This window comes from Oncorhynchus masou, chromosome 4, assembly GCF_036934945.1.
Source record: "Oncorhynchus masou masou isolate Uvic2021 chromosome 4, UVic_Omas_1.1, whole genome shotgun sequence".
NCBI classification, from domain to species: Eukaryota; Metazoa; Chordata; class Actinopteri; order Salmoniformes; family Salmonidae; genus Oncorhynchus; species Oncorhynchus masou.
In genome coordinates, this window is record NC_088215.1 from 11,932,397 (window position 1) to 11,959,832 (window position 27,436).

The 27,436-nt window shown below is 45.1% G+C and overlaps 1 protein-coding gene across 6 annotated transcripts in view; it reads left to right on the forward strand.

Annotated features, from left to right (window-relative positions):
* The window catches only part of LOC135523990 (myosin-10), a 96,058-nt gene that overhangs the window by 27,247 nt on the left and 41,375 nt on the right, over positions 1 to 27,436 (forward strand). For 3 of the 6 annotated variants that reach the window (XM_064951070.1, XM_064951064.1, XM_064951090.1), the window contains exons 4-7: positions 15,024 to 15,051; positions 17,142 to 17,250; positions 21,091 to 21,108; positions 25,915 to 26,007. In XM_064951070.1, the coding sequence (XP_064807142.1) occupies positions 15,024 to 15,051; positions 17,142 to 17,250; positions 21,091 to 21,108; positions 25,915 to 26,007 (248 nt within the window). Of the gene's footprint in view, positions 1 to 15,023; positions 15,052 to 17,141; positions 17,251 to 19,543; positions 19,578 to 19,834; positions 19,849 to 21,090; positions 21,109 to 25,914; positions 26,008 to 27,436 lie in introns of all 6 variants that reach the window. The other 3 variants (XM_064951080.1, XM_064951099.1, XM_064951108.1) reach the window with 2 other exon arrangements.

Genomic DNA, 27,436 nt, shown 5'->3' on the forward strand with positions numbered 1-27,436 from the left:
AGCAATTTTTAATTCGGCCGATTAATCGGTATCGGCTTTTTTGGTCCTCCAATAATCCGTATCTCTATCGGCGTTGAAAAATCATAATCGGTCGACCTCTAGTTTGCACAGCTCCTCTTGAACTCTTAATTATTTTTCTGGATCTTGGGGCGAGGGGCAGCTCCCCAGCGATACTATCACGGGACAAACTCTGGATGTCCATAGGGCTGTGCTATTGGTGTGGATGCACATTATGGAGCACCATCCCATGACTGTCACAACAACAGACATCATAGAGAGATGTCTGAGAGATGTCTCTCTTTCCCTCTGCCTGATATAGCTGGGAGGCACGCCAGGCTGGGAGTGGTGACTGGGACCAGACCAGTGAGAACAGAGAGGGTGACCTGCATTTGGCAGCACAATGGGACCTTTTGTCTCTGTGGCAAGGGCTTGTCCGTCCAGTGGGGGTCGGTTGTGACGAGTTGGGCAGTCCCGTCATCCAGGCCCTGCCTGGTGTCAGTTTAGACAAGGAGGAAGTTCTCTCTCAGTGTGGAGAATGTGTGCATTGACACCTCAAGTAGTGTCCTCTGTGAAGAATCTCTTCAAAGACACTGGTTGGATGTACTGGTAATGTAGTGGTAATTCCACTGTCGGATATTGCATGTGCATGCAAATACATAGTGCTTCCCCAATCATACTTTTGTTATGAGCCCTATTTGTCCCATGACTCAGTGAGTTATTCTCATTACTCCCTTCACACCTACCAGCTTTCTCACACCCTGAGCATCTGCATGGATGCAGGGGTGGGGTGCAGGGACTGGAGACTTGGACTCGGAGTAAGTGCCATTTCAAATCCAAATTACTTCTTTGTTTTCGGTTCATTTCACCCATTTAAATGAGGCATCGGTTTTTGCCAATAACCAATTTAGAAATGAAAGGATACCTCTCAGGACCTGCAGTTCCTATGAACTTTTATGCAGGCTTGTCACAGTGGTAGTCATCGCCAGTATAGTCATCATGGCTAACCAGCCAACCAACGGTGTGTGTGTTGGAGATTAGCAGATGCCAGCTGCTACTCTGGCCCTGAGCAGGTCTATAACCTGATTCAGTTCAGTGATTATGCGCTGGTACCCTGTACTGATTGTATGAAAATGTCGCTGGATCACTGCATAGTGTTATGGATATCATCACGACATTATCTCAGTGTCATGATTTCATCCCTAAATGTTGTGATACTGATGATCGTATCACATGTTCCTTTGGACATTGAAGTTCAAATTTAGCCACGAGGAACAGGCATTTGCTTCATGTCATGTATTAGGTTAAGTATTCATTAACATGAACAATGCACATTGGTCAACATTTCTGCAACTGTGCCAGATTTAGCCAGACTGATCAATTTCATCTGTCGTCCCTGGGCAGTTTGTTATCTTCACAGTTTGTAGGCCTCACATCTTCATCCAAGGAAGTCAACTTCCAGACAGTCAAATCAAGTTATTGGCTAAAAGATGTCTAAACCTTTCCAGGGGCTAGTCATTATCCCAGCATTTCTGAGATGCCAGCCAATGGCCAGATGGAGGGTTAGATGAGGTGTAAAGTTACAAAGTCCTGGTTGTGTAACTAGGCCTCCCCCACCACAACTAGACCCACACATCTGCCATGAATTACTTCTCCAGATTCTTTCCACAATCTCCCTCGTTGCTCTGGACTGATGGCGTCCAGTCAGTTACAAGGGGCTAATTTGAACATTTCTGGAACGTGTCGTTAAGAAATGCGAAGCGCTGATGTACTCTTGAATGAAACCATGTGTTGGTTGAGAGAAGAAACACCCATGTCAGCACGGGGATTTCAAGAGTGGACTGTACTCGCATCAACGGCAACACTGTCCCTAACCAACATAGTTGTCCAACAGCAAGGTTTTGTGAGATTGAAGAGAATGGCCTCTGTAAGGACTCTCCCTTGTGTTTGGATAAGCCATTAGGTCCACTCAAGGCAGATCTATATTGGCCTCATAAGCTTTGAGCAATAAGCCTACATTTGTCTCATGGGAACCCTCTCCGTCACTAAATGAACTCATGTCTTTGATAATAGTCTCAAAGATAACGAAATGTTAAGTAAATGGTGTGGAGGAACATTTCCGTGGATGGAGACCTCAGGTACAATGTACGGTCTCGACTCAAAGCGATTGTGGGTGTGTTATTACAATGTAGGCCTAGTGTGTACATTCTGGGACCCGCTGCATCCCATGAGTCACTTTGTACCAATAAGACCTGTAATGGTTTTTATGGCCAAAGTTCTTTTGAAAAGAATCCAAGGCTTTGTGCCTAGCCCGCCTCGTCCATCCTTTGAGTACTAGAACACACTGAGTACACACAGAGATTGTTGTTAATCTAGTGAAAAAGAGACCTGCTACATTTTTTAAGGAATTCCAAGTAGAGCCAATAAAACACAGGCTTGATCAAATTTTCTGAATCAAATCAAATGTTATTTGTCACATGCGCCGAGTACAACAGGTGTAGTAGACCTTACCGTGAAATGCTTACTTACAAGCCCTTAACCAACAATGTAGTTCAACAAATAGAGTTGAGAAAATATTTACTAAATAAACTAAAGTAAAAACAAATTGTCAAAAAGTAACACAAGAAAATGACAATCTGTTGTTTTGGTGAGTGTTCTCTTGCTTTTACCTGGTTCAGAAGAACATTGACCAGATGCAGTTATGGATGCTGAAAGTACTTGATGAATTACGGTACTGATTAATGTGTTTAATCAAATTCAATCCCTCATCCCTCATTTCCTCTACGCTCTTAGAAAAAAAGGGTTCCAAAAGGATTCTTCAGCTGTCCCCATAGGAGAAACCTTTTTGGTTCCAGGTAGAACCATTTATGGTTCCATGTAGAATCGTCTGTGGAAAGGGTTCTTCATGGAACCCAAAGCTGTTCTACCTGGAACCAACAAGGGTTCTTCAATGGGTTCTCTTATGGGGACAGCTAAGGAACCCTTTTAGGTTCTAGATAGTGTACCATGGGATTTGTTTTTGCCTAATAGTTGGAACAGCTTTGATTGAGTTAGCCTGCTCTGTTGCTTTTCTCATATGTTATGGAATTGAGATAACATTTGTCCCATTTTCCCCCCAATTTCCGAGTCTTTGTGGCCCTAAACTCATTCAACCTGCAGGGAATTTTTACCCTGAATATCAGCAGATTCAGCACTCCTCTGATGTTTCCAGCTGCCAAACATGGGAATGATGTCCCTGGAGACACTCTGCAGTCTGAGCACCTAAACGACTGTGCCCTCCAGACAGAGCAGAGGTCTAGCTGTTTCTTTAGCCTCCCCTGAGATCCACAGCAGGCCCAATACTGCAGCACACAGCCATTTTCCCTAGAGATATAATATGAGCGTGGTTGATGTCATAAACCTATAAAGTTCTGGATTATGCTGACAATGATCCATTTCTATGGCTCTTCCCCTCTAGGGTTTTTAAAACAGCTGGCATTAAGCCGGTGGAGCCAAATGCTCCACCATCACTATGCCAATGCTCCACCATCACTATGCCAACACTCCACCATCATTATACCAACGCTACTTTGTACCACATTGAAGAAGCTAGAGAATATCCATTACCCTTGTTTCTTGCAGTGACCAAACCTCTCTGCTGGCCATTACAGTTCAATGGCAAGGAATGCAGGGGTGCCCATTGGGCTGCTGTATATCCTCTGGGTGAATAAAGAATAAATCATTGTCTGCAGAGGCGGGAGGAGGCTAAGAGGACTCCTAATGACCCTGGGCCTGGGAGGAACAAAGCCACACAGGACACTGAGAGGGCAAGACCTGCTGATTACCCGTTTCCTTTTCTGTGAGACTGACTGCAGCTATAGCCAAGTCATCCCTTTTCTGTTGTGTTTTTGTTTTTTGGTTCTATAGTGACAGTTCGAGGACAGCGAGAGAGGAATGACGTTAGAACATTGAGGAATGCGTTTGATCTCACCCGTGGAATTCAGCCTCGGTCAGGCCTGGATTGAACGATACAAGGGATGGGAAATGTAATCTTTGTCTAAGTGACGTTCACAAGAGCCCTCTCAACGTTCCATGGTGTCCAAAGTGTTCAGTATGCTACATGTGCTTCTCCCTTTGAAACACCTTTCATGTTTCGTCTTGAATTGAATTTATTAGAACATCTTGGCTCAGGAATACAATGGCTTCAGATCAGGAGCCCCAGGTCCATGTTCTCCCCTTTGTTTTGGCCTTGGTTTGGACCTGGCCTCTGAAGCTGTAGATGAGATCACAATCAGTCCCTCAGTTTGTGTGACTAATGAAAAATTACTTCAAACCACTACCCGCCAAATTCCTGCGCAGTGCAGTTGGTCGCCCGTCTCGGGACAGCTGGTTCTGTTTCTCAGCCAGGACGGAGCCACATTGGCTGACCACTCATCTGAGAAAAATACACTATGTGCCGTACTCACAGTGAGAATTCCTCTCTGTGTTGTCACCCAGCATGGATTGGCTTTTGGCAGAGCTAACATACAGTAAATGAGCCCTGTTGAAAGTCCTCAAGGCCTTGGTAAGCTCTTAATAATGGGCTACTTTTTTGTCATCAGACTTTCAACTGCTCTGTTTTTCCCTCAGGTCAGTCTCACGATAGGGGAAAAGATATTGAACGTCCCTAATACTTTACCAGAATGGCAGGTGTGTGTTACCTTGCATTATACTCCATGATCTAAGTATTCTAAATATTGAAGTAGGACAAGGCCTCAGGTTCTGGCTTAATTGTGATTCCCTTCCCTTACTTTCTGTCACTCCCCGTCACTCCTTCTGTCCTTGCTGTGGCAGCTGTAGTCCAGTAGTACACAACCTGTCTCCTGTAATTTATCTCACTCCTGAGGTAAATATTAAACACAGATTTCCTAAATGTGTACTGTACCAGGTGCCTTGGTCTGGATCACGTAAACAACACACACTGAATAAATGTCCAGATAAATAAATGTCCGGGGCTGTCTAACTTCTCAAAATGATGAATCCGCCTAGCTAGCCTGGCCTATCACATTTCCCTTCTAAGGACCCATTTCTCAGGACAGATCCACGTTGGAAATGGAAACTAGATTTGCTGGGTCTGTCTATTTATTTTATTTCCCATCTGTAAGTTGATGTTGGTGGCTGAGGACCAACTCCTGGTTCTGCCCGTATCAAAAGCCCTACCACTGCAGTGTAATGGCCCCATAGCAGAAGCCCTACCACTGCAGTGTAATGGCCCCATAGCAGAAGCCCTGCCACTGCTGTTTAATGGCCCCATATCCTAAGTCCTGCCACTGTAGTGTAATGGCCCCATAGCAGAAGCCCTGCCACTGCTGTTTGATGGCCCCATAGCAGAAGCCCTGCCACTGCAGTTTAATGGCCCCATAGCAGAAGCCCTGCCACTGCAGTTTAATGGCCCCATAGCAGAAGCCCTGCCACTGCTGTTTAATGGCCCCATATCCTAAGTCCTGCCACTGCTGTTTAGTGGCCCCATAGCAGAAGCCCTGCCGCTGCAGTGTAATGGCCCCATATCCTAAGCCCTGCCACTGCAGTTTAATAGCCCCATAGCAGAAGCCCTGCCACTGCAGTTTAATGGCCCCATAGCAGAAGCCCTGCCACTGCTGTTTAATGGCCCCATATCCTAAGCCCTGCCACTGCGGTTTAATGGCCGTTTCAGGGGCCAGGGGCTTTGCCTCTTAGACCCCATTCACAAGCAGGCACTCCACAGTGTTTGTTTTTGTGAGTGTTATCTTGACTGCTTTAAGCACAGATGACAGCTAACAGGGACCAGGTACAGAGGAACAGTCCAAAACCCCCTATTGACCGCCTGCCAGCTGTTTGCTGTCAAAGACAGCTTTGCAGCTTGTGATCGCCTCTCGACGAATCATAATACCTTGCCGGAATTAACTGTTTTATAATGAGATGGTAACAGAAAGGGGGAGAGGATTGGTGCATGCAGGCTATGTCAGAGAGAACATACACAGTGTACAAAACATTAGAAACATCTTCCTAATATTGAGTTGCACCCCCTTTTGCCATCAGAACAGCCTCAATTCGTGGGGGCATCGGCTCTACAAGGTGTCGATAGCGTTCCACAAGGATGCTGGCCCATATTGACTCCAATGCTTCCCACAGTTGTGTCAAGTTGGCTGAATATCCTTTGGGTGGTGGACCATTCTTTGGGTGGTGGACCATCAATAAGGGATTATAGCTTTCACCTGGATTCACCTGGTCAGTCTATGTCATGGAAAGTGTAATATTTTGTACATTCAGTGTAAATACAGTATAATCTGACGAGACCCTTAAGCACTGCTGGAGTCCTGCCCGATGTACAGGCTAATAACTGCTCCCGAGGTGTTATACTAACAAACTGACCACTCTAATGCTTTAATGGGATAGCTTTTCCATACCTCTCCACACATTGTAGACTGCAAAATTGGCCAATTCCAGCAATTCCTTGCTCCCCTGCTTGCTGAATTATAGTCAAACTGTCAACAAAGTTTTAGGATGTTGGACCTGGTCCTTCTGACTGTACAGGCCGGGGCAACAAAACCCACATCTCATTTTATTATGGAAAGGCTGTAAACACCCAGTGTTCCTCAGTCAGCCAAATGAATAGAGCAGTCCATACATGGTCAGTACAGGTGTTCTTCGTACATAGCCAGGTATTTGTCCATATTTGGTCAGTACAGGTGTTGTCCATCCATATATTAGATGTGAACGACAGGCTTGCCTTCTGCCTTAGAGTCTAGAGTGATGCCGAAATCACAGACGCCTGTTAACGGCGTGAAAATTTCATCTTTAGTCTACTTAGCATAGAGGAATTGTAATGATCTTCCCTAATCCTTTTCTACAAATGCATTCTATCTGCATTCTATCTGCTTGTTTTACCAGAATTGCTCCGCGTGGACGCGAGAAAAATAGACTTTGCTTGCTAATTTGACGCGCTATGATGCTGTTAACACTCGCGGCACGTCTGTTTTCACTCACTCATATGCATTCTATTTCCAGCATGAGCACACTTTTCGTTACAATTGAGCTTGAGGCTCGTGGCTGGCAGGGATGTGAACTGGAATGTGTGGAATGAGTCTGGTCACTGCATTAATCCAGCAGGGGGGGGGGGGTAATGGGGAAGCAGTCTGCCCACAGTCCACAGTGTGAGATAGGCCCTATCCCCCCTGTCTTGTGGCCGGTTGGAACTTCCCCTGGAGGAGCCAGGCCAACCAACAATGATCTTAATTTTGCTCTGGTTTGGACTCTGGTATCTGCTGACTGACATACCACTTACTGCTCACCACACAACACTTGGATGATGCCTTTATTTGTTGCAGAGTGCATCTGCTATAAGTTATCAGTGCTCAGAGTTCATTTTGAGACATTTCCTCTCTTTTTTCTTAAACTTATGAAAACTAGACTATGCTCAATTAAAGCTACAGACCACCAGTTTGTCTTCATTATCCACCACAGCCCAGTGGATGTGTTGTACCTCTATTTATATCAAACTGGTTTCTGAGGTCATCCTCCTTCAAAGCCACTTTGTTAACAGCAAAAGTGACCTCTGGAGCTGGGCTTTCTGAGGCGAGAGTTTCCACTCCATTGCCTCTCTTTAATGCCGGCATTAGCCTTCAATGGCGGAGGCTGGCCCAGGCCCAGCGGGCCACAGGCTCACAATGAGCTCACTGTCTGTGGGCTGAGATCAGCTCCCTCTGCCCCCCTCTGCTCTTCTCTCGTTCGTCCTATCCTCCCTTGTCTCCTCTCCGTCGCAAATGCCACACGCAGAGCTACTGTCCTCAAGATGTCCTCCAATTTTTCACTTTGTCACAGGTTTGAAAGATGGTGACGTGTGTTTTGTTTTTGTTGTCTATGGTCTGTGGAGGAGCTCAAGTGGAGCCATCCATCCAAGCCTGGTGGTTAACTTGTTAATTAGGCTGTAAATTATTAAGTCATTATTCTATTATTTTGAGCATTAATAACAAAACTTTGGTACTGCCTTTTTCCCTCCCATGAGACAGTCCATTACTAAAGAATTGGCTAAACACTGTACAACTGAATAGGTTTTTAAATCATTTTTATTCTCTCTTCAAATATTTTAACAACCAATCCTATCCTATTCCGTGGAGAAGCCTCTTGAAGCCATCCAAAATAATCAAGTCATGTGAAGCTGGAAAGAACACTACCAATCATGTGAATCCCATACAATGGTTCTCATGACTAGGCTATAAAACAATGTTACAGAAATAACAGTTCTGCTTGGTTCTCCATCTATGCCCAACATGGCTTCGACCCCTCAAATAGTCAACAGAGTTTTACGATCTTGGAGAGGTTGTTGAGGTCGATACATTGGCATGAATGAATGGAATTCGAGAACGTCCTCTTGAATTGATTATATCCTTCCCGCGTCTGCAGCTGGCCAGATAAAGGGAGAGATGTTTCCACAGCATCCTTGCTGTCTGGGCTGTGTTTGCGTCTGAAAGCGATAGGGGTTTTGAATGTAAAGGGAGACACAGGAAGGATGAGACAATGGTGTGTGTGCGTGCTTCTCAGTACGGCCGTGCGTAGAGCAGCGGATGATGACATCATACCATGAAATGCCTGTAACTCCTTGTGCATCAGTGAGAATGTGTCAAGCCAGGCCCCCCGCACGTCATCAAAGCTAGGAAGAATTTGCTCAAATCAAGGAAGCTGCACTGTCCCTGATGAGCCATCCAGCTGTGCCTGAGTCTCCCTTCACCCTGTTTTCCTCAGGCATTCCTTCCTACAGAACAACCCATCTAGCTCTGGCCTCTCTCCTCTCTCCAGTTCACTCTTTCAAACCAGCTCTCTCCCTCCATCAGAAGACCGGGCCAGGACTGCCTCTCTCTGTGACATTACTGAGCCAAATTAGAATAGTTACGGCTACTGTAGTGAAGGACATTAGCATTTTGCCCTCCTTCCACCACAAGTATTATTTTATTGATGTATATCATGTTAGCTGTGCTGGGCTGGAATCGCAAATGAGCTCATCCAGGACAGAAATTGAATCCGAACGTTCCCTCCTGAAGGCCAGGTCAAGACAAAGCCTCACCTTCAGGGAAATTGAGCAACTATTCAGGTATCATCCCTTCCTCTGATGCCTTTTAAAGGGTCTTAGTCTATTGCACAGGCATGTGTCGTTACCGTGTCCAGGAGTGTGAAAGACATTAATAACCGAGAGAAAGAGAGAGAGAGTTCCACTTCCAGTGACTCAGGAAGAGGTCATGGGAAATGTCAGTGGCCAGCCACCATCTGTAGAATCTGTAGCGGAGACGGTGAAAGGCTGTTGGCCTCAGCTCAGAAAGAAGATGGGGAAAACCCAAATGAACCATGTCCCGCTTCTGAGTCTGGTTTAATATCAAACGGTTTCCAATGTAGTTTCTCAGAAGTGGTCAAAAACATGATTATTTTTACGTCAAATAATGAATATTTGCGACGCAAAGCAAACATTTAATATGACCGGCTGCCCACAACAAATGGCAACATCATGCTAACAGATTCCTGTTTTGCTACATTGGTTGTAGGACTACTACTGCTTTTATTACACATCAAGACTTTTCTCCACAACCCTTTTCATCTGCTAAGTGAGGATGAATGGAGAGGCGATTTACAGTACCTACTTGAATGCCCAGCAGCAACCCAAACTCACAGCATCAGACAAAGATGGAAACCAGTAGCACCTCTCTCTCTGTTCCTAAGAGATGGTGAAGGACCAGCTAAATTTGAACACGACACGTTACACTCGTCACTTGTTACATCACAGCAACAATTACACAGTTCACATGAATTCATCGGAATGCTTTGTAGTGCACCCATCTCGCCGTCTCGTAGCTCGGGGTGTAATTCCTGAGATAATTAGGAAATCTAATCAAATCAATGTTTATTGGTCCCGTACAGTTGATGTTATAGCAGGTGCAGCTAAATACTTTGGTTACTAGCTCAAATCAAATGTTATTGGTCACATACACATGTTTAGCAGATGTTAATGCGAGTGTAGCGAAATGCTTGTGCTTCTAGTTCCGACAGTGAAGTAATATCTAACAAGTAATCTAACAATTCCCCACCAACTACCTTATACACACAAATAACTACATATAAATATAAGGGATGAGTGATGGCCGAGTGGCATAGGCAAGGTGCAATAGATGGTATAAGCTACAGTATAAGGTGCAGACATATGAGATGAGTAATGTAAGATATGTAAACATTATTAAAGTGGCATTATTAAACAGACAAGTGATCTATTTATTAAAGTGGCCAATGATTTGAGTCTCTATGTAGGCAGCATCCTCTCTGAGTTAGTGATGGCTGTTTAGCAGTCTTATGGCCTTGAGATAGCTGTTTCAGTCTCTCAGTCCCAGCTTTGATGCACCCGTACTACCTTGCCTTCTGGTTGGTAGCTGGATGAACAGGCAGTGGCTCGGGTGGTTGTTGTCCTTGATGATATTTTTGGCCTTCCTGTGACATCGGGTGCTGTAGGTGTCCTGGAGGGCAGGCAGTTTGCCCCCGGTGATGCATTGTGCAGACCGCACCACCCTCTGGAGAGCCCTGCGGTTGAGGGCGGTGCAGTTGCCGTACCAGGCGGTGATACAGATTGACAGGATGCTCTCGATTGTGCGTCTGTAAAAGTTTGTCAAGGTTTTAGGTGACAAGCCAAATTTCTTCAGCCTCCTGAGGTTGAAGAGGCGCTGTGACGCCTTCTTCACCACACTGTCTGTGTGGGTGGACCATTTCAGTTTGTCTGTGATGTGCACGCCGAGGAACTTAAGACTTTCCACCTTCCCCACTACTGTCACTTCGATGTGGATAGGGGGGTGCTCCCTCTGCTGTTTCCTGAAGTCCCAATCATCTCCTTTGTTTTGTTGACATTCGAGTAGCTCCTTACAATGCAATAAGCAAATATACAAATAATCAACAAAACATTGCACTATGTATAGGAATAATCCTCAAATCAAACATTTGGAAATGAAATAATTTGGGTCATTGACGTCCATGAAAAGCTGATAAGGTTTAGCCTAGAGACAAGTGTTACTCCTTTGGTGAATACAGGAAAATACACAGCCCCTATGAAGGAAAAGATGCACCCCTGTCTTGAATGATTGACTACGGTACCTCACAGGAGTCAATCTAATAATGCATTACAATCCTTTCCATCTACCTTTCCACTGCGCATCATGATTCTCCCAGATTGGATGGAAACTCTTTAAACCTATTAAGGCGTGTATTCCCAGAAACGATTGGGTTATTGATGTCATCTAACATAGAAGTGCTCCTCCTTGGTAGAGATACAGATTGGACAGAAGGCTGTCTTCAGGGCTATGATGGAGTTCTGCTCCTGATGAGTCATTGCCGGTGTGAGCAGCTCTCTCTCTCTTATGCTATATTGGACATGGTCTATTATGGTCCAGTCTGAGAACTCGGCACATGGCACTTAGGCTATGAAACTTCATATGGGAAATCTGGTCAGTTATGTTCCCACCTTTCCCTCTATAAACTAGCTCACTGCTAGTAGATACGATGGGTACAGTCCCAAACTGTGCTTCTGGGCCTTTACTTTGGGTCAGCCCCATGCTCTGCCTCTTACTGTGGGTCAGCCCCATGCCTTGGGACTCTGCCCCTTCTTCACCTCAGCCAATTACATGAGAAGGAGCTCAGTGATTGGCTTGTTGTCTGCAAACTGTCCCAACCTTGCTGTCACTTCAAATGGGTCCCTACTTATTCTTCTTGATTCTCTAGCCGTTAAACCAGAGCATCTCTCTCTCTCTTTCTCCTGCCTCTTACTGTAAGTCAGTCCCATGCTCTGCCTCTTACTGTGAGTTGCTCCTTTTAAAATAGCTATAGAGGCCTCTGGCTCTGTTCTAGTTCAATTCAATTGCTTCCTCTTTCAACCTCGCTGTCACTTCAGATGGCTCCCGCCTGCTTCTTCCTGATTCTCTAGCTGTTAACCAGAGCATCTCTATCTCTGTCTTTCTCTCTCTTTCTCCTGCCTCTTACTATGAGTCAGCCCCATTCACTGCCTCTTACTGCATGTCAGCCCCATTCACTGCCTCTTACTGTGGGTCAGCCCCATGCTCTGCCTCTTACTGTGAGTCAGTCCCATGCTCTGCCTCTTACTGTGAGTCAGTCCCATGCTCTGCCTCTTACTATGGGTCAGCCCCATGCACTGCCTCTTACTGTGGGTCAGCCCCATGCTCTGCCTCTTACTGCATGTCAGCCCCATACTCTGCCTCTTACTGTGAGTCAGCCCCATGCTCTGCCTCTTACTGTGGGTCAGCCCCATTCACTGCCTCTTACTGTGAGTCAGCCCCATTCACTGCCACTTACTGTGGGTCAGCCCCATGCTCTGCCTCTTACTGTGGGTCAGCCTCATGCTCTGCCTCTTACTGTGGGTCAGCCCCATGCTCTGCCTCTGTGGGTCAACCCCATGCTCTGCCTCTTACTGCGAGTCAGCCTCATTCACTACCTCTTACTATGAGTCAGCCCCATTCACTGCCTCTTACTGTGGGTCAGCCCCATTCACTGCCTCTTACTGTGGGTCAGCCCCATTCACTGCCTCTTACTGTGAGTCAGCCCCATTCACTGCCACTTACTGTGGGTCAGCCCCATGCTCTGCCTCTTACTGTGGGTCAGCCCCATGCTCTGCCTCTTACTGTGAGTCAGCCCCATGCTCTGTCTCTGTGGGTCAGCCCCATGCTCTGCCTCTTACTGTGGATCAGCCCCTTGCTCTGCCTTGGTGACAAGAGCCCAGCCCTCGTCAGACTCACAGCCAGAACTGACCACAAAGGTCTATCTGGCGTCAGTGGCGAGCCACCGGAGCCCGGAGGAAGGGACTCACTGCAGAAGGGAAGGGAGCTGATGGCCTTTGTCTTATCTGTGGTACTCCAGTTCTGTCAGGCATGTGACACAGCTGAGAGGCCTGAGGAGGCGCTGATGCTGGCAGCCGAACCACATTTAGTTCCCATGACCTCACACCTCACCACCTCCCTTACGCTCCTCTACTGCCACTCTCTGGTGCCAGCCTGGCCGGCAGCCACGACCTTGGGTTCATTTGGAGCCCACTGCTCCCGGGGACTGATCGGATGCCTCTCATTGCGTCAGTTTGATCTGGTGGCAGACAGTTTGGTCTGGCGGCAGACAGTTTAGTCTGGTGGCAGACAGTTTAGTCTGGTGGCAGACAGTTTGGTCTGGTGGCAGACAGTTTGGTCTGGCGGCAGACAGTTTGGTCTGGAGGCAGACAGTTTGGTCTGGCGGCAGACAGTTTGGTCTGGCAGCAGACAGTTTGGTCTGGTGGCAGACAGTGGTGTTCTGTAGAGAGTGCTTTATGTGGTGTTATAGGAGTGTGAGGAATGAAGTCTTAGAAACATGATCTGGTGGTAATTACTTGGACTACAAGCAATCATTCTTTACATACTAAATGTATTATAACTTTGTAACTCTGTAATATGGTCATAATGATCATTTCTTTGTATTTATGTACCTTTTTTCTAAATGTTTTTCTTTTTCTTTTTTGAGTGGCAGTCCACAGGTAAATACGATATGAACTGAATATTAAATTATATTAATTTGTATATTGTACCTGTAACCCCCCAATGAAAAAATTACAAAATAAATAAAAATGTGGTTACAAAAAAAATCACAAATATTTCCATCACAGCCTATTAACTGGAGTACAAGGCAACCGTGACAGATGTTAAGTCATGTACAGTAGCATCAACCACCAGTGTGGGTTGAGGTGTTCTGATTCTCCAGTAATTTACTGTAATCTGAAGAAATTATGCAACCCGATGTCAAATCTGGTTACAATTAATCAAATCCACTCGAGTTAAGAAAATTAAATCACTGGATCACTGTTTGATCGAAACGCAACTTGTCTGTTAACCCATTGACCCGTTCACCTCAGCCAATTAGATGAGAAGGAGCTCAGTGATTGGCTTGTTGTCTGCAAACTGTCCCAACCTCGCTGTCACTTCAAATGGGTCCTTCCTTCTTATTCCTGATTCTCTAGCCGTTAAACCAGAGTATCTCTCTCTTTCTCTTCTCTCTCTCCTCTCTTTCCTGCTGACTGTAAATCACATTGATGCTTTGCCTTCTTCTGAGAGAGCAGTGTTTCTGTCATCAGCCCACTAGTTCAGTGATACAGGGCTCTAAAATAACAAGACTGTAAATACAGAGAAAGATGGCCTTTGGTTGCAGTATTACGCCTACCGTGGTCTGACTGAGTTCAATGAGTTCATGTGTAAACTGTTTTCACATAGGCTACATGCACATGATGGACATAGCCGACATACAGTCTTAGAAAAAAAGGTGTTATTTAGACCTTAAAAGGAACCCCTGTTGGTTCCATGTAGAACCCTTTTGGTTCCAGGTAGAACCCTTTTGGGTTCCATGCATAACCCTTTCCACAGAAGCTTCTACATGGAATTAAAAAATAGTTCTACCTGGAACCAAAAAGGGTTCTCCTATGGGGACAGCAGAAGAACCCTTTTTGGAACTCTTTTTCTAAGAGTGTAGCTTTCAGCAGGTTTACACTCAGCTTCCCTCAATTCCCCAGCCTAATAGCGACAAGGTACACTATCGGCCCTTATCTCTGTAATGCAGAGGTTTGGCACTACAAAGCTTTCATTTGAAAGACTCCTCAATTCCTCCTCCATTTTGTGTGCCTGTGAAATGTCTGGATCCTGAGGCTTTTGAAATGTTTAGTAAAATTACATTTCACTCCTGGTGCAGACAATGACCTTCAACCTGTTTGAAGGGAGTGTCTCATTTAATGGCAAACTCACCAAGCGCAGTAAAGTTGGCTATGTTCTGTAAAATGACTTTGGTATACATCTGTCAGCCGGTGATACATTTGGTACAAGACCTCATTTCAGTTTGAAAGAGGGATTTTGGGGAATGGGCCATTGCCGATGAGTATGCTAAATGCTGACACTGAATAATTTCTCTCCCCATTTCTCTCTCTCTCTCTCCCCATTTCTCTCTCTCCCATAACCCCCTCCCCTCTTTCTCTCTCTCCCTCCCAGACCGAGAGGACCAATCAATTCTCTGCACGTGAGTAACCTCTGAGCCATGTCTGCTCAGCCCTTTTCTTCTCTCTTTCCGTGTTCTGTGTTGCATGAGTTGCTGGATTTACAGGAAAGTGTCTTCTCAGTTTGATTCCTTGCATCCAGCCTGCATAGTGTCATCCCACACGTCACTGGTTTGGACCAGATGGTTTAGAAAGGCCATGCAGCACCAGCTTAATTGCATAACATTCACAATTCAATTATCTTAGTTATGTGTGTCTCGTCCTCACTTAGTAGTCCCGAAAATGAAATGTGAAATTACCTGCTGCATGGCATTCCTGCAGAAGCTCTATTCAACTATGAATGAAGTGTAGCTTATTGAAGCCGACATGAATGTACTTAGCACTGATTTTATGTCGAAAGAGGAATCAATTGAATTGAACTAGAACAGAGCCAGAGGCCCCTATAGCTATTTTAAAATGAGCAACTCAGTAACACAAAACAGTGAGACAGACACTTACGGGAAGAGAGACTTAGGCTTGGGGCAGGGAAGCTGGGAAATGTTTGGTATTTCTGGTACACACACACACACAACCCCTACCCGTTGGCTGTATTCCAGTCTAGTGCCCAATATCTACAGATGACAGGAATGCTGCCAAGAAACATGTCAGCGTGGCATCTCATCGTAAGCCTCTGTGACAGGCCTACACCGATGATGTGTGAAAGAGTATACAGGGTAAAGTTTCTCCAAGTGTGTGTGTGTGTGTGTGTGTTCTCTCCCTGCGCTGGTCTGAACCCGATCCTCCACCACCCAATATTTCCCTGGAACCCCCAGGGCTAGAAGCCATCAGTCAATAAATATTTTCCTAGCCTCTCACCATACATGACTAAGTCTGGGGGAGCATGGAAGAATTTGGATGGATGTCGGAAGTGTGGCTTGAACACTATCATAAAATCTCACATCTGCTATGAAGCATTTATATGCCAACTGTGACACACACACACACACACACACACACACACACACACACACACACACACACACACACACACTGTAGGAGACGGTGGTCATAGCAATGTAAACGCTGCACAGAAATGCCATGTGATTATAAGTCAGTCCCTGAGAATATGAGCCGTCTCCTCTGCAGCAAGGCGAACCAACTTAAACCTTCCAGTTTAATGCCAACCTCATGGACATTTGACGCAATCACTCACTCACGGGCTGTGTCCAAAATAGCACCCTAATGCCTAAATAGTGCACTACTTTTGGCCAGAGCCCGTCATTTCAGACGCAGCCAGAAACACCCTCTGCTCCCGGTGGATATTGAGCTCAGCACTAAACACACAACTCATCAGCCATACAGCATATTCATAGTACTAGACTAGACTACCATAGGACTTCACCACATGACCAGGTAAGGGGAATCTGAAAGGAGAAAACAACACATGACTTTGTTATAGTAATTGGTTTTATACTCAGTGAGTATTCAGGGGCCTTGTCATTTATTTGAAGATCATCATGTCGTTAGTTTTATTTTGCAGATGATTTTGCTCAAATAGATATAACCTAGCATTGAGCTTGAGATCGGGGAGAAAGTTCAATGTTAACCACCAGCAATTACGTAGAATGAGTACCTATTGTAAAACCACTGGTATGCATTGTGTGTTGACGTTACTGTACAATAACTGGTACTTGGGGATAGGATTCTGTCTGCATGGCTTGAAGAGCTTGCAAAAACATACTTCCTTGCTCTAAAGCTGTCATCACTGTGGGTCCGTGAGAACCACCCCCAACCACAGCCGCTGAACTAAACTAGCGCAAAGAAAATATACAGCACATATAGATACACAAAAGCCCAGCTACACACCGCCTCATCCGATAAACCTATCAAATGTGGTTTATTGTCACTTAATTTGTTGTTTAGCGGAGTTGCAGGGAGCAGAGCCTGGCTAGCTCTCTCACCCCCAGCTCAAGACTGTTTATGGAGTTTCCCAAGTGCCGTAATCTCCTCACAAAAATATCTGCCAGTCAGAAAGACAATTCTGACACACACACACACACACACACACACACACGTCATTCTTCTCCATCAACTAACCCAGGGAGCTGATCTGTCTTGTATGTTTTCTTCTCAGAGGTGAATCTGGTGCTGGCAAGACAGAAAACACTAAAAAGGTCATCCAGTACCTTGCACATGTGGCTTCCTCCCATAAAGGAAAAAAAGACCACAGCATTCCTGCAAGTGTAAGTTTCTGTCTTTTCTTTCCCTATATCCCCCCTGCCATGTTTATCACCCTACCACACCTCTCGCTCTCCCCCTAAACCATGTTCTGAAGGCCACAGTTACAGTATGTCTTTCTATTGAGGGGTAACTGATGAAAGAGGAGTTAACAACTTGTACGGCCCACATTGTCCCCCTAATACCAGGCCAGTCTGATCCACATTGTCCCCCTAATGCCAGGCCACTCTGATCCACAATGTCCCCTAATACCAGGCCAGTCTGATCCACATTGTCCCCCTAATACCAGGCCAGTCTGATCCACAATGTCCCCTAATACCAGGCCAGTCTGATCCACATTGTCCCCCTAATACCAGGCCAGTTTGATCCAGAATATCCCCTTGATACCGGGCCAGTCTGATCCACAATGTCCCCCTAATACCGGGCCAGTCTGATCCACAATGCCCCCCTAATACCAGGCCAGTTTGATCCACAATGTCCCCCTAATACCGGGCCAGTCTGATCCACAATGTCCCCCTAATACTGGGCCAGTCTGATCCACAATGTCCGCCTAATACCAGGCCAGTCTGATCCACAATGTTCCCCTAATACCAGGCCAGCCTGATCCACAATGTCCACCTAATACCAGGCCAGTCTGATCCACAATGTCCCCCTAATACCAGTCCAGTCAGATCCATAATGTCCCCCTAATGCCAGGCCAGTCTGATCCACAATGTCCACCTAATACCAGGCCAGTCTGATCCACAATGTCCCCCTAATACCAGGCCAGTCTGATCCACAATGTCCCCCTAATACCAGGCCAGTTTGATCCACAATGTCCCCCTAATACCAGTCCAGTCAGATCCATAATGTCCCCCTAATACCAGGCCAGTCTGATCCACAATGTCCCCCTAATACCAGTCCAGTCAGATCCATAATGTCCCCCTAATACCAGTCCAGTCAGATCCATAATGTCCCCCTAATACCAGTCCAGTCAGATCCATAATGTCCCCCTAATACCAGTCCAGTCAGATCCATAATGTCCCCCTAATACCAGTCCAGTCAGATCCATAATGTCCCCCTAATACCAGGCCAGTCTGATCCACAATGTTCCCCTAATACCAGTCCAGTCAGATCCATAATGTCCGCCTAATACCAGGCCAGTCTGATCCACAATGTCCACCTAATACCAGGCCAGTCTGATCCACAATGTCCACCTAATACCAGGCCAGTCTGATCCACAATGTCCCCCTAATACCAGTCCAGTCAGATCCATAATGTCCGCCTAATACCAGGCCAGTCTGATCCACAATGTCCACCTAATACCAGGCCAGTCTGATCCACAATGTCCCCCTAATACCAGTCCAGTCAGATCCATAATGTCCGCCTAATACCAGGCCAGTCTGATCCACAATGTCCACCTAATACCAGGCCAGTCTGATCCACAATGTCCACCTAATACCAGGCCAGTCTGATCCACAATGTCCACCTAATACCAGGCCAGTCTGATCCACAATGTCCACCTAATACCAGGCCAGTCTGATCCACAATGTCCCCCTAATACCAGTCCAGTCAGATCCATAATGTCCGCCTAATACCAGGCCAGTCTGATCCACAATGTCCACCTAATACCAGGCCAGTCTGATCCACAATGTCCCCCTAATACCAGTCCAGTCAGATCCATAATGTCCCCCTAATACCAGGCCAGTCTGATCCACTGTTATTTACAGTACAGTGGATTAACTCCAACCCTAGTTAATCCATATCAGATAGATCCGTATGATAATGGGGGCATAATGATTAGAGGACAACAGTGTCTTGACAGTGGACATGGGCTGTGTGATGAGGTCACCAAAGGGTCAGAGCCTTCTGTGGTTATATGATGCTGGTACATTACCACGGCAGTCAAAAATAGGCTCATTAAGCAATAAGGCACGAGTGGGTGGGGTATATGACCAATATATCACAGCAAAGGGCTGTTCTTCGGCACGACGCAACGCAGAGCTATTATAAACTGGTTATCAACGTAATTAGAACAGTAAAAATGTTGTCATACCCTTTCGCCAATCATCATTCAGGGCTCAAACCACCCAGTTTATAAAAATGAACCCATTGATAAAATGTGCCAATATATAGATGTTTTTTTTTGCATAACATGCCTGTAAATGTGTTAAGAATCCATATACACGAGCTCCTGTCCCATGATGTGTGTTGCCAAGGTGAACACATCCTAGAGTAGCACCTATAATGGGCTCTATAGATTGTGCAGGCATGCACAACCCTCTAACATATTTGCGTTTGTTTATTTGCAACAAACAGCCAGAGTCGCCTAAACCAGTAAAACTACAGGCAAGTCTTTACAGTTTCTTCTCAACACCTTATTCATGTGCATGTTGCATCACCAACTTTCTACTCTCAAACGGACCTACTGTTATGTAAACCTAGTGGCAATTTAATATATTTCTTTGTGGCATCAGCCTGTTTTGTGAAATGGTGCCATTGGTTATTTTCTTGCACACTGTGAAGCATGTATGTGTAATTTTGACATCTGCGTAAAAATTAGACAAACAAAGTTTGGGTATTGACCCAGATTCTCTTTCTATCAGGCAGAAAATAATCATGTCGTAAGTTAACTTTAAATCTGGCATGAATATTGATGTGTATGCAGCTTTTCCATGTATACTTGTGGGTCAATGCACTGTACTGTACCGTAAAATGTGCTTGCAAATGTTGTTATTCCACACTAGATGAAACACAATCATATGCATGCCTTTGTTGTGTTTGGTCGTCACCAGTCAACGTTTGGCAGACATGCCGTACTATGTGAGCTATTTTTGTACAATGCAGAGTAGAAGTTGAGCAGTAAGACGTTGAAATAGAGATGAATAGAGATGAGTCTGAAGATAGAACTGAGAAACTCACACACACACACCTTCTATCCTCGTGGGGACCTAAAATGTATTTCCCATTCAAAATCCTATTGTCCCTAACCCCTAAACCTAACCCCTAACCCTAATTGTAACCCTAAACCTAACCCCTAACCCTAAACCTAACCCCTAATCCTAATTGTAACCCTAAACCTAACCCCTAACCCTAAACCTAACCCCTAACCCTAATTGTAACCCTAAACCTAACCCCTAACCCTAAACCTAACCCCTAACCCTAATTGTAACCCTAAACCTAACCCCTAAGCTTAAAGTAGCCTTTGTCCTCATGGGGACGTGGGAAATGTCTCCACAAGGGAGAATATTCCTCATTTTACTATCCTTGCGAGGGACATTTGGACTTTTCAGTTCCCCACGAGGATTAGAAGAACCAAGACCAAACACACACACACGGGGTCAGTTAATGGACATAACTGAAAAGCAGACTGTCTGGCTGTGGTTGTCATTACAGTAGTTAGTTCAGTAGCTTAATATTACTCTCAAGGTATTCTCTTTTCAACCAGCTGCTGTAGGTCAGTTGATACTGTTAAGATAATGGAAACGGCACATGAGGGCAGATGAGCAGTGTTCTGAATAAAGATGTGATGCTCACAATGGCACACTGCCCTAATACAAGGCTAATATGACAAACATATGGAATTGCACCCGTCAGTGAGATAGCTTCTTGGAAAGGACCGTTCAGAATAACATATCCATTCCTCTGCTTCCTGTTTTAATGTACTACTGTAGATTTCACTTAATCCGTTTGCCTTTATGTATTATTTAGTCTAGTCCAATTTGTCTTTGAGTACTACCTGTAATTGTCTTCCTTGGTGTGTATGTACTGTATGTATATCCTGTATGTGTGTTTAGTATCCATGACCAATAACACTTCCTGTTTATTTCCATGGTAACATTTGACAATCTACCCATTGACTACAGAGTGGAGCCCTGTTCTATGTGAGTAGCATGTTGTCCGTCCCTCACCTCTCTCTCACCCACCGTACTCCACTCACTAGACAAGCTCAAAACACAATGGGCACAATATCCTGTAAAGGGGCTGCTATTGTCGCTGTGTACTATTCTGTATATCTGTCCCTTTTATGGGTGTCAATGAGGGCCCAATAGCAGCTTCTGTTTCTATCACCTTTGGGACACTAAACTAGTTTAGTTTTAATCCACTCCATGCGCTGTGTGGTGTCCCTGTTCTTACCTATAGTTGGCACTGCTTCTTTCAAATATCTCAGATTCGGGAAAATAAACATGACTTCCTAGTTTAATACATACTAATAAACACGTTTCCCACTTACTAACTGACATATCCAATTTGAAACAATCATACACCACCAATCATAAACAGTGCATTTGTAATATGTTCCACTGTTATACTGGCAGACATTGAGCAAGACTCCTGTCAGGACCTCGTCACAAATTTCTCTCCCGCGTCCAATTTGGCTCCCGGTGAGCTTGCTGGAGAACTTTTCACTTGCGAGGTGCTGGTGCTGCCAAATAGCCATAGCAGGCTTTACTAAATAGTCAGTTGGCTTCCAGCTAGCTGGAGCTAGAGTAGGACTCTGGAGGAGAGCAGCTAGGGAGGGAGAGCCAAGAGGATCACTGCCCAGCTGAACGGACACCCCCAGGGAGAGAGGGCCATGACATGGTCCAAGACCTACAACACCCTCCCTTCTGCTTAGTCTACTCAGACCCAGCCACAGAACGCCCAGCAGGGACGATAATTGGGATTTTAATCTTCGTACCTTATTGAATTCACCACGGGGTGTTGACTGTGGATTTTGCTGTTTGTGTCTCAGTGGCAGTGCTACTTAGATCACTAATGAATCCCCTTAGAACTGCTTCTTCCTGTCTTTGCAAGTCTTTCATCTGCTCCCTGCTTTGCCATGGGGGAGGAGTTTACACAGATAAAAAGTTATTCTGACCTCCCCTTGAGGAGTGGGGGTTTGTTCCTGTTCCCCAAACCAGAAACAAAAGTCCAGTTGCCTGCGTCATTCGCACTCACCCAACAGTCACTGAAGTGGTATTCCGCTTGTGGACTTGGAGCAACTCTTGAAACGACTTGTAATGTCTGGCCAGCAGTGATTCTGGTTGTGGACTTGGATAGATTTGTAATGTCTGTCCAGCAATGATTCTGGTTGTGGACTTGGATTGATTTGTAATGTCTGTCCAGCAATGATTCTGGTTGTGGACTTGGATAGATTTGTAATGTCTGTCCAGCAGTGATTCTAGTCTGTGAGCAGATGTGACCCCACAACCCTACCTAGCCTCTTCCTTGAAGATTTAATGGGACAGTTTTTACTGTTCCTCTGGCTTTCCAGTCTCCACAACCTGGGCCAAAGCACTGCCAAAAGCCCTGACACTGATAACAAGTGAGGTTGAACACGCTACAAAGGATGTTTCCCAAGTTACAGAGGAAAGATTGAGAATAGAGAGGAGTTATTTCACAAAAGATTACATTCATTTCGTAGTCGTGTCAATGTTAACGGGATATTAAGTGGTACACGATAGCAATGTCCACAGTCACACTAACAACAACAACTATGTTATCAACAACTATGTGTCCCTGTGTTCTTCCAGGCCCCCACCAGTTGTTGTCACTGTAGTGAATAGCCTCTTAACGTGGCTATGACGGTTTCCAGACACTGTTCATCAGAATAAGTGTAACGCATTCCATCAACAGTCATTTTATGGTCTTCTTGCTCACATAAACCGGATTATGTGGTACAATACATGTCCCGGAGGTCTTCCAGGCCTGTCAGTTGTTGGCACGGTTAGTGATTAGCCTCCTTACATGACAATGATGGTTTCTAGAATCTGTCAGAACAAGAGTAACACACTCCGGAACGCTGAAATGTGGGTCAGCTTGTAATGCTCCTAAAGTGGACCCCTGCTGGTGTTTTGTGTTCTCCCCTTTGTTCCTACCCTCTCCCCAGTCTGGTCCCAGTCTGTAGACTGAGTTTGGCAGAGATTTGCAGCTTGTGGACATTAAACAGTCTCCATTATGTCCTCTGTTCTAGTTTGTTCTAAAGTGTGTGGTGTTGTCAAGTTGTGCCATATAGCACTGCGTTATAGAGACAGCGTATGACAATGACTATAGGAAATGGTAAGACCGCACTAACAGATCTGAAACTGTGCTATAATTTACCATGTGTGCAATCTGTCACTGGCAGCAACAGGCTTATTCAATTCATTCCTGCCTCATTTTCAGCAGCACGAAAACTCAATGAAAACAGCAGTCGGGCTCTCTGGCACAGCTCTGGCAGCCAAAGATCACATTACGTCTGAACGCAAGGCTGATTTCCTAACCCCTAACTCATCCCACAGACATCCCTGGAAAAACGCCACAGTCTTAAGCTATCAAAATGTGTCTGGTGAGCTTGACGTAATGGGAAAATTCCATTCCCACCTAGCCGCAGAAAGAAAAAGCTCAAAGTACGGGCCATGTTCTTTTTTTGGTGGGCCATTTTGGATTCTTCGGTCATGACCAAGCCTAGAATGAGGTTCTGGATGGGATCGTAATGGGCCACCTGTCTAAACATCTGCACAGGGTCATGTCCATTAGGGTACACTGTAGCAACAGAAGATGAAAACCAGTGTTTCTTATTGGACAAGTTTGGATACCACCTTTACATTTTGGAGCGTTTCGTTCCATTTCATACTTATTGAACGTTCTTTTCTGCCCTGGCAGTCAGCCAAATAGGGTCTACGATAGGTGTGAGAAGTGAACAGAGCACCGTTCCCTCCCTCCCTTAACGGGATCTCTAATGATGACTGATTCTTCCTTATAGGATTGAGTGTGTCTCTGGCCAATAGGATATAGTGTCTCTGGCTTGTGTCAGTGTGTTAAACAGGTCTGTTTCCCCAATATCTGTCACTGTGCTAAACGAGTGAGTCCTTTTCCTCAGGATCTCTATCTCAATCACTAACTGGAGAGATATGGCCTTCCTCTCTGAGTCGCCTCATTAGCCTCAACTCATCCAGCACCCACCCATCCACCTGGCTCACAGCAGCTATCTGTCCACACGTCCTAAACCACCACGCTGGAACACAGCTGTGTACTATGGAATATATGAGACATCTGTGGCTAGATTTATTGGTTTGTCTGTTGCACAAATATACTGGTACTTTTTTATGATCGTACTGTGTAAACAGGGATTGATTTGATTAGGTTGTTTTGCAGGCTTGATGGATAGACAATGGCTTCAATCATCAAGATGGCGCCGACAGATATGGCAGCTCTGCTTCTAGCTCCTAAGCAACTTTGCAGTATTTTGTTTCTTTTTTGTGTGATTTGACAAGCATTTCGCTACACCCACAATAACGTCTGCTAAATATGTGTATGCGACCAATAACATTTGATTTGATTTGATGCCTTAGATGTTGGTCTCACAATAGAAAGAGGAAATGCAAGCCCAGAATCCAGATGGGTTTGAACATTCTCTTGTGGATGTGCTGCACTTCAACTGAACCATATGCAGTGTGGAGAGAGTCGTTGCAGTTCTGTTCTGTTGTGTTCCACCACTGAGGTTCCACCACTGAGGTTCTAATCCGTTCCATTCCAAACCCAGAGGTTCTACACTGAGTGACCAGACAACAGGAAGCACGTGTCGTTACCGCACAGAACAGGCCCAATTCATTCAAAAGAAATGAGATTCTCTCCTCTCTCTCCCTATCCTGCCATCTCTTTAGTTTTAGTTGGACGTACTGTTGTAGGATATTGAGCAGAGAGACTGTAAAGTGGTTTCCTGAACATGCTCCATTGATCACATCTGTCTTTTACAGCGTTGCAATACCTGTCGTTTCACTCTCTTTTCTACTAGTTTTTATGGTCATGAACATTACTGGGGAAACAGTGTCCGTCCGCCTACATATGTTTCATGGTCTGTGTGACACTGTGATTGTTAGATTGACATTGACGAACATTAGAAGGGTGATCAGTCATTGTGTGTATTGGAAAAATGCTTCTCCTGGGACAAAATGTTTTTGTGCTTGTTATTTGTCAAAGGTTTAGTTGGGGGAAAGGGGCATATGTGCTTGTTATTTGTAAAAGGTTTAGTTGGGGGAAGGGGGCATATGTGCTGGTTATTTGTAAAAGGTTTAGTTGGGGGAAGGGGGCATATGTGCTTGTTATTTGTCAAAGGTTTAGTTGGGGGAAGGGGACATATGTGCTTGTTATTTGTCAAAGGTTTAGTTGGGGGAAGGGGGCATATGTGCTTGTTATTTGTAAAAGGTTTATTTGGGGGAATGGGGCATAAGTGCTTGTTATTTGTCAAAGGTTTAGTTGGGGGAAGGGGGCATATGTGCTTGTTATTCGTAAAAGGTTTAGTTGGGGGAAGGGGGCATATGTGCTTGTTATTTGTAAAAGGTTTAGTTGGGGGAAGGGGGCATATGTGCTTGTTATTTGTCAAAGGTTTAGTTGGGGGAAGGGGGCATATGTGCTTGTTATTTGTAAAAGGTTTAGTTGGGGGAAGGGGGCATATGTGCTTGTTATTTGTAAAAGGTTTAGTTGGGGGAAGGGGGCATATGTGCTTGTTATTTGTAAAAGGTTTAGTTGGGGGAAGGGGGCATATGTGCTTGTTATTTGTCAAAGGTTTAGTTGGGGGAAGGGGGCATATGTGCTTGTTATTTGTAAAAGGTTTAGTTGGGGGAAGGGGGCATATGTGCTTTTTATTTGTCAAAGGTTTAGTTGGAGGAAGGGGGCATATGTGCTTGGACCCAGTGCTTTGTTGTAATATCTCTCCTCTTTTTCAGGGTGAATTGGAACGTCAACTCTTACAGGCCAACCCCATCCTCGAGTCCTTCGGCAACGCCAAGACAGTGAAGAATGACAACTCGTCACGATTCGTAAGTAAAGAATGTATACATATTTCCCCAAAAGAATACCATTTGCGAGACAGTATCGAGCATCATTTGAAGTCTTCCCTATGTTTATAATGTATGTTCCTCAAGCCACTCATGCCATCTCACTCACTATCTCTTGCTCTAACAACTGGCACTTGAGACAGATTTAGCTGGCATGTGTGTTTGTTGTATTTTTTATTTGTATTTTTTTATTTCACCTTTATTTAACCATGTAGGCAAGTTGAGAACAAGTTCTCATTTACAATTGCGACCTGGCCAAGATAAAGCAAAGCAGTTCGACACATACAACGACACAGAGTTACATATGGAGTAAAACAAACATACAGTCAATAATACAGTATAAACAAGTCTATATACGATGTGAACAAATGAGGTGAGATAAGGGAGGTAAAGGCAAAAAAAGGCCATGGTGGCAAAGTAAATACAATATAGCAAGTAAAACACTGGAATGGTAGATTTGCAGTGGAAGAATGTGCAAAGTAGAAATAAAAATAATGGGGTGCAAAGGAGCAAAATAAATAAATAAATAAAATAAATACAGTAGGAAAAGAGGTAGTTGTTTGGGCTAAAATATAGGTGGGCTATGTACAAGTGCAGTAATCTGTGAGCTGCTCTGACAGTTGGTGCTTAAAGCTAGCGAGGGAGATAAGTGTTTCCAGTTTCAGAAATTTTTGTAGTTCATTCCAGTCATTGGCAGCAGAGAACTGGAAGGACAGGCGGCCAAAAAAATAATTGGTTTTGGGGGTGACTAGAGAGATACACCTGCTGGAGCGTGTGCTACAGGTGGGAGATGCTATGGTGACCAGCGAGCTGAGATAAGGGGGGACTTTACCTAGCAGGGTCTTGTAGATGACATGGAGCCAGTGGGTTTGGCGACGAGTATGAAGCGAGGGCCAGCCAACGAGAGCGTACAGGTCGCAATGGTGGGTAGTATATGGGGCTTTGGTGACAAAAACGGATTGCACTGTGATAGACTGCATCCAATTTGTTGAGTAGGGTATTGGAGGCTATTTTGTAAATGACATCGCCGAAGTTGAGGATTGGAAGGATGGTCAGTTTTACAAGGGTATGTTTGGCAGCATGAGTGAAGGATACTTTGTTGCGAAATAGGAAGCCAATTCTAGATTTAACTTTGGATTGGAGATGTTTGATATGGGTCTGGAAGGAGAGTTTACAGTCTAACCAGACACCTAAGTATTTGTAGTTGTCCACGTATTCTAAGTCAGAGCCGTCCAGAGTAGTGATGTTGGACAGACGGGCAGGTGCAGGTAGCGATCGGTTGAAGAGCATGCATTTAGTTTTACTTGTATTTAAGAGCAATTGGAGGCCACGGAAGGAGAGTTGTATGGCATTGAAGCTTGCCTGGAGGGTTGTTAACACAGTGTCCAAAGAAGGGCCAGAAGTATACAGA